The following is an 8356-nucleotide window of genomic DNA, read 5'->3' on the forward strand; positions in this document are numbered from 1 at the left end:
GAAACCCTAAAAATTTCTCTAAAATGACGTGCAATCCTTAATGAAAAATACAACAACACGTAGCACAATACAACTGTATTTGCACTTTTGCTCTTAATCTTTTGTCTTGTCTAAGTGCTAAGAAATATTTTCTGATAGTACAATATTGTCAACTCCCTCTTGTGAGAGTTTTTCAGAAAAACCCTGAAACTTGTTGTTTTGTAACCTATTCCAGTAGTGGTTACATTCCTCAACAACTTGATTATACTGAGCTACAAGGTTGATAAGACTTGAACACAATCAATTTGACTAGTATGTATTTAGTGGAAGTGTAATTCAGTTGTTGAATCAATGGATTAAATCCTTCAATTTGAAGGGATTAGACGTAATTATCGTGTTGGTGGTAAACTAAGATAAGTTGGTTATGTCGTTCTATTTTTCTGTTTATTTCCTTTGTTTTCATCACTTTATTTTAGTTTTATTAAAAATATTTTAAAATAAATCACAATTCAAGCATTTCCTTCTTGTGTTTCTCGTTCTACAAATAAAAAATAACAATTAAACCAATTCATGTCCCTAAAAAACCTGTCCAACAAACAGAGAGACATGTTAACTATTGGATAGTAATAAATAAAAGAAGAAAATGGTTATTTTTGTCAAATTACTCTTATTACCTATTTATGTGTTTTCCACAATTATAAATATAAAGTAGAATTAATATTTTAGAAGTAGTATAAATAATAATTATTAAATAGTATATTTGAAGAAAAAAATAAAATCATATTAAAATGAAAATAACATTTATTTTAAAATAAATTTCTTTAACAAAGTAACATTCATCATAAAACGGTAGAGTAATATTTGTAACTAGTATGCATGCATTTTCATATTGTTTATATGGATAAGCTTTTATTGTTTTCAATAATTAAAATTTTTGAGTGAAGTTCCCTCCTCCTCTATCTCTCGATAAAGTGACGAGAAACACAGGACAAACCAATTTATTTATTAGTTTAAGGTGCATTCATTTTTGAAACATGTTTAAATGAGGCCACGAGGCAACTCGTTGTTAGCATTAATTAATTTGTTGAAATTTAAGTAATTGGAGTTTGGCCCCTTATTGAGAGGGTTGGTGGTGACGGTGTTATGCACGTAGAAAGATGCATATATGTGTGTGTGGGTTTTGAGAGTTTTGACTATGTTTTTTAAAACTTTTGTTACACGCTTGGGTACCAAACCCGAGGGTTAGATTTTGGGAGATGGAGGAGCTTTCACTCATTTTTGGAGTCCAAAGTTTTTCATTTGACTTTATCAAAATTTTCATTTAATCACTGGTACGACACTTGCTATGTATCCAACCTTAGACATATTATCAAAGCTAAATATATTGGAGTAAATCTAACTCTCTCACTTGATATAATCACTCGTTGCGTTTTCCATTATTATTAAAAAAAATTAGTAGGATAATTAATACGTGTTAATATTTTTAAAATAATATTTGTATTTGAATGTGTTAAACTTAATTTTTTATATTTTAAAATAAATTAGTAGTATCAATGAGGAATATGTTTGGAAAATAATAATAAATGCACCTAATAAATTAAAAAAATATTTATATTTAGGGATAATTTTTTTTACAAATGGTGCTTATAATTAGGGACAAATGTAGTATTAATTAGATACACCCTCCTTCTTGAAAGAAATTCAGGCATTATTTAGTTTCATTGTTTTATAAGAATTCACGATAATTAAGGTCTTCTGTATTTCAATGCTTCTATTGAGTATTTCTACAAATTTTTATCTTTTAGATTGACTATGGGAGATCGGGAACTTATGTCGTAAATTAAAACTCTTTCTCCTCTTCAATATTGTGTTATATGAAGAGCGAACTACAATTATCTATACAAATTTAAAGTTGCTTAACGAGTTGAGTTACACTAATTGGGTTGAGATCCATTCTTGAAAGAAGTACATGTATTTAGTCCACTACTCTCTAAAAACATGTGCTTTTTTTATTACTTATATTTAAATATGGAGAGAGTAATTTATTAGAGGGTATTAATAGCAAAGATCAAACCTTAAGACTTTTTACATAAAACTATTTTAATATCTCAACTCATATCACCAAACTACTTATTTAAAAACAATCTCACACCGTCTGGATTTCCAAAAAGAACTTTGGCAATACAAGTTTATGATTCCAAATATAATTATTATATTCGATTAAGAACAACTATACAAGTAGGTTGGAATCATGTCTTCTCTTAAAAATTGAAGACATTAAATATATGGAGCATCTCATTTTCATAATGTTCAATTTCCATTTTTACATAAAAAAATTTATCTTTAGGCTTTTGTTTGGAGTTTGGATAGGAGGGAAAAAGAGAACTTTGGGAGAGGAGAATATAAAGAAATAATAATAAAAATTCACCATATTTGGGTCACGAGATGATCCAATGGATCATCCCATTATTCTAAGAGCAACTAAATAAATTAGTTAGACAATATATTTTTACTCAAAACTTTAAGACATTATATATATATTGATCATCTCACTTATATAATATTAAATATCTATTTTTTCATCTAATATGGGTCATTTCATTTAAATTTGCTAGAAAACTAACCCTACATCTTTGGTCAAAGGCACGTTAGTATGTTACTTTTAGGCTTTGTTTGAGAGTTTGGAGGAGAGGGAAATGAACAACTTTGGGGGAGGATAATAGAGGAAAAATAGACACAATATTTTCACCATATTTAAAAGGGTAATTTGGTAGAAACTAATAAGAGAATATATATGAGTAATATATTTTCATTTTGAGTGCTATGACAATATTGAAAATATTTGAATAATTTGTCTAAATCCTCTAAATTCCTCCTCTAATACATTTACTAAGTTCCTCAAATTATAATGATTTTGTATTATGAAGAGAAATAAATTTCCCATAATCCTCTCCTCTCAAAATTCTTCATTTCTTTTATTTCTTCTTTCCTTTTACTTTTACTCAAAGCACTCTCCACTCCTCCCAAACATAGCTTTAATCTTCCATTTTTAAGGAGAAAAAAAAATTATTTATTTGCCATTTCCAAATTATAAGGTTATATTTATTTTTCAATCAAATTAAAAAAAACTATATTAATTTAATTGTGTCTTTAGTTATACTCATTTGTTCTTTTTTAAGTGTCGTTTGTCAAAATTATCCCTAACTATTTATTATAAAGAAAGACAAATGTGAAATGAGATAATACATTGGTAAGAGAATCATAGATAAAGATAAATAATTTTGTGAAAGTTTAAAAAATTAGCAAAATTTATTAATTTCTTTAATATGAATAAATAACTTAAAAATGACAATTAAAAATGAACGGAGGCAATACTATATTTTTGTTCATTCATAACGAAACATATATATTTTAAATTTTGTAGGTTTAATTACAGTTTTAGTCTCTCTATTTTTACCAATTCACAAAACTGATCTCCTATTTTAAAATATGACAATTTTGATCTTTCATTTTGAATTTTTACCTGGAAAAATGATGAAGTGGTATGGTTTAAATAACATGTCATATAATACGATGATGATGTAGAATGACTAACACTCATGAAATCGCAATAAAACTCTCTAAACACTTAGCTTTCAACACAAATTTTTTTATTTTTGTAATTTGATTAATGAAATATGAATAATTAATGCATTTAGATGTTTCTATATCATGAAATCGTATGTCATATCATTTTAAATATGTAAAATTATTATTTTTTTAGTTAAAAAGATGAGTGAGTGACCAAATCTATTAGACTTTTAAAATAAAATGACCAATTCTGTGATATTGATAAAAATAAAAAAAAAATCAAAATTATAATTAAATATTTTTTTCAATCAAATAAGTCAATTCATTCATGAGTTAATTACTGTTCTACTCGGTAAATAGGTTTGGAAAACAATGTCAAATAAAATACTCATGAAACACCACATTGAAAATAGGTTTTACCTAACTATCATGTTAGACACATTGATAGTAGTAATAAAAAAATAAAATAAAAAGCTAAAAGCCAATTTAAGGTCAAAAATTTCGACATAATGTTCCTATAAGGGCAAAGCGGTCCCCTAAGCATATTAGACTTAGTTACACGCTTGCTTGTTTTTATTTGAAATTTTAGATTAATTAATATTATTATTACTAATATTATTTAATTAACTGATTCAAACCTGGTAAAATCAGTGGAATAGAAGCTATGTGGAATGGAATAGAAACTGGATTTTATGATTCCTAGAAACCTTGAATAATATAATCCCAAGTGTGTCACAGTGGAATTTGCAGTTGAATTATAAATTTGAGCTCTGTTTTGGAATCTGGATTAGTTCCACGTTTCCAAATGTTATTTCAAAGTTTCAAACATTATATTATACAAATATTATTAATTACATGGAACTTTGATCTTGTATCTTGACTTTGTTTAGTGGATAGACCAAAACTTTCATGACATTAATGTGTTTAAATGGTTATTAAATATAAGATCATAATCCCCAAAGCTACAAATTAGGCATTTTATTGAGATTCCACCATTAAGGTCATAGTCTCATATACAAATAATCAACAATAAAAAAAAATTACAAGTAATAAATATTAGAAACACTAGTTGTTTTTATCACTTTTATTAAGAAAAATTAGTAATATAATTAATATATCTATTTTATGTGTTCGTTTTGTCAAAATAATTTTAAATTTTAATGTGTCAATGTTGACATTTCAAATTTTAAGATAAATTAGTAATATTAATAAATAATAAATACATAGGACTAAAAAAAGACTTAATAAATAGTAGCTAGTAGAATTGTACTATGATAGTCCATAAGTACAATTTAATTAATTGATAGTTGCAACAAGAACGATACGCAGAGACTTGAGTTTAAATTCAATTTATTTTATTTTTCCACACTTAAAATGTATAAGTCTATCCATTTAATTATTTAATTAAAAAATAATACTATATGATAGCACTAATAAATAGTAGTAGTAATATATAACTAAAAAAAAGAACTGCACTATCATAGCCACCGAAGTTTTGATCCACTTAATAAAGATTTAGTTCATATCTCAAAAAGACTTGGTTCGAATTCTACTATCAATATAAATACCTTGTAAAATGTAATATGTAAGTACTTCTCTACTGTTTTTTTAGTCTTAATACTTTTTCTAACTTTAATGAACTCACAATTCAATTTATTTAAATTTTTCCTCATTTAAAAAGTATTGTACCATAATACAATGTGGCGTAATGGCCAACAATAGGAGTCTATTGACTATTTACTCAAAGGTATGATATTTGGCTTTACTTATAAAAAACATCTATTGTTATAGATAGTAATTATTTCCATAATTATGTGTGAGTTATATTGGTAAAAAAAAATATTTGTGATAAATTTATAATATATACTACATCTATCTTTATATATAACATCTCTTTGATTAAATCATGCGAATTAAAAAGTTGGTCAAACTATTAATTAAATTTATTGACCATTTAAATTATTTTACTAATTTATCATTAAAGAGAGAAAATTAATTTATAGTTTTATTATAGTATTTATTACAAATTACAAAAACATATAACATAATTAGACATAAGTTAATAAAAAATAATAATGTATTTTAAATGAAAAGCGTTTTAATAAAAGCCACAAAGAAAATTTTCAAAAAATCCTATACTTAGGTACAAAGGTAATTTATATTGATCTCTTCTTGACTTGAATAGTAAGTGGCTTTAATATTATATTTTTTTCTTGGTAATTGTTCTGTTTTAATTAAGAGTAATTACCCTTTGCTTGTTGTGATGAAGCAAATCTAAGCAATCCTCGCAAAACACACATTGCTTTAAAAGTCACCACAAAAGGTGGCTCATCCTTCGGTGGCATACCCCTTATTAAGAAGCATATAATCACTTCAAACTTCACACTCATTTTACACTCTTCATTATTTTTCCATATTTTGAATATATACTTCTCAATATCTCTCATGCACTTCTAGTGTAGTAGTTGTTATTTTTCAAAACTTCTTTGAAAGTAGCTTAAGTCCACTTTTCAACCTTGTTTTTTAGTCTTTTTTTTTTTCTTCTTCTTAAGGAGACAACACAACAAGGATCACCCTCTCTCTTTTTTTCATACTAAAAAGGGTTTTGTTTAGTTAGGTTTTCAATTTTTAGTAAAAAATAGGTGAGATATGGAAGAGAGAAATGATGGTGAAAAACTTGATGAAGTTTTGTTACCAGGGTTTAGGTTTCATCCAACTGATGAAGAGCTTGTTGGGTTTTACCTAAAGAGAAAGATTCAACAAAGGCCTTTATCTATTGAGCTCATCAAACAACTTGATATCTATAAATATGATCCTTGGGATCTTCCAAGTAAGACACACACATATATCTCTCTTTTGGTTCTATACATATATAACACATATAACACGTCTGCATAAAGAGTTGTATTTACGTAAAAAGTATTTCTATAACAAAATATAAAATAAAGTCAAACTATTTTCATATATAAATTTTAAGTTGCATTTCAAAAAATATAAGTTACAAGCTATTTTCCGAAGTTATAAGAATCCAAAAATTTTATGAAAATAAACTGAAAACAACTTATGAGTTCACAAACTTTGTCGAACAGTCACACATGTTACAAGTACGTAAACAACTAAATAAGTTGAAATAAGTCGATCCAATCAGATCATAGTCTAGCTTTTAAGCTCCAAACATTTGATTACCTTTTTTGTTTTGTCTAATGCAAAATATTTATATGATTCTATGTATGTAGAGTTTGCTACTACAGGAGAGAAAGAGTGGTATTTCTACTGTCCAAGAGACAGAAAATACAGAAACAGTGCAAGGCCTAATAGGGTAACTGGAGCTGGATTCTGGAAAGCTACAGGAACTGATAGACCTATCTACTCCTCAGAAGGTTCCAAGTGCATTGGTTTGAAGAAATCATTGGTCTTTTACAAAGGCAGAGCTGCTAAAGGTGTCAAAACTGATTGGATGATGCATGAGTTTAGACTACCTTCTCTCATTGATCCACTCTCACCAAACAAGTATATAGACAAAACTATTCCAACTAATGTGAGTTAGAGTCTCATTGTTACAGATTATTTAACTATAAAAAAAATTATCTTTTTAATGTATTTTATTTTATTGTGTTTTAAATAACTTGTCTTTTACCATGCAGGAATCTTGGGCTATATGCAGAATATTTAAGAAAACAAATTCTACAGCTCAAAGAGCTTCATCTCAATCTTGGGTTTCTTCCCTTAATTCTGAAACAAGAACCTCAATGCTAACAAAAAATCAAGAAACCACCCAATTTTGTTCAAACAACATGTCACAAACAAAGAAAACTACCCTACCCAACAATTTCTTCACTAACAATAATAATAATACCCAAAATTTTGATGTTGATGTTGATGTTACTACCCCTTATAAATCCATTATTAATCCACTACTACACAAAGCCTTTGACCACTTACCCATTTCAAATAATGATCTTAACACAAGCTTGATATTTTCATCATCTCCACTTGAAACATCCAACACTAATATTAATTTTTCAAAATCTACAATGGATGTTTCATCAATGCTGTTGAATATGTCATCCTCAATGTTTGTTGGTGATTTTAGCAAAACATGTGATGAGGATATAACTACAAATTTCAATGATGGGTTGCAAGAGCATTTTAGTGACTACTCAACATCATTTCTACAAACCACATTTGGTAATAACCAATATGATAATAATGCATTGGTAAAGATTAATCCTTATTATTATAATAATGTGAATGTGCCTCGTGTTGATGATCAAGATTTCAATATTGGTGATGCATGGAAGTCAAATTTGCTTTGGGATACTTCATTTTGTCCTTGTGATGTTCCCTCTACTTATTATTCAACTACTAAGTGTTATACTTAGTACCTTTTATTTATTTATACATATATTAGAATTAGAATTTAGAAGCACTTGTTTTTCTAGGTAGCTTAATTAGGAAGAGTACTTTAGTGACTCTGACTTTTTAACTTTAATTTGTGTTCAGTTTTACATTAGTATTAGTATGCAGGATTTTATTTTATTTTTTATTTGATGTTAGTACTATGAAAACTTTTTGTAACTTGAGGAATATTTTAACTCAAATGTCTATGGAATAGAAATTTGACTACAACGGGAGAGTTTTAAAATGAGAATTAAAAAAGTTAGCAAATAAGGCTTAATACAACAGCTTTCTCCGAGAATTGTTATACAAAACGATAAATTTGAAGTATTGTGTTGATATCAACACGAAAATATATATTATATTTATTATAATATATTAAAATAAATTTAAAATACTATTCCGACAC

General features: G+C 26.9%; 1 protein-coding gene across 1 annotated transcript; it reads left to right on the plus strand.

The window, feature by feature from the left end:
* The first annotated feature begins 6039 nt into the window (after nucleotides 1–6039).
* Nucleotides 6040–8072, plus strand: NAC15 (NAC domain-containing protein). The gene is made up of 3 exons (XM_004489989.3): nucleotides 6040–6379; nucleotides 6786–7087; nucleotides 7194–8072. Exons 1-3 carry the CDS (start codon nucleotides 6199–6201, stop codon nucleotides 7929–7931), a joined length of 1221 nt encoding a protein of 406 aa, XP_004490046.1. The 5' UTR covers nucleotides 6040–6198; the 3' UTR covers nucleotides 7932–8072.
* Nucleotides 8073–8356: the final 284 nt, after the last annotated feature.

The sequence above is a fragment of the Cicer arietinum genome, chromosome 2, assembly GCF_000331145.2.
Source record: "Cicer arietinum cultivar CDC Frontier isolate Library 1 chromosome 2, Cicar.CDCFrontier_v2.0, whole genome shotgun sequence".
Classification (NCBI taxonomy): domain Eukaryota; kingdom Viridiplantae; phylum Streptophyta; class Magnoliopsida; order Fabales; family Fabaceae; genus Cicer; species Cicer arietinum.

What these genes read in the sequence shown, in the direction of transcription:
- NAC15 (XM_004489989.3), top strand. Translation starts at nt 6,199, where the DNA reads ATGGAAGAGAGAAATGATGGTGAAAAACTTGATGAAGTTTTGTTACCA. An exon ending in TGATCCTTGGGATCTTCCAA is followed by an intron (nt 6,380 to 6,785) that starts GTAAGACACACA and finishes CTATGTATGTAG; the next exon opens with AGTTTGCTACTACAGGAGAG. An exon ending in ACAAAACTATTCCAACTAAT is followed by an intron (nt 7,088 to 7,193) that starts GTGAGTTAGAGT and finishes TTTACCATGCAG; the next exon opens with GAATCTTGGGCTATATGCAG.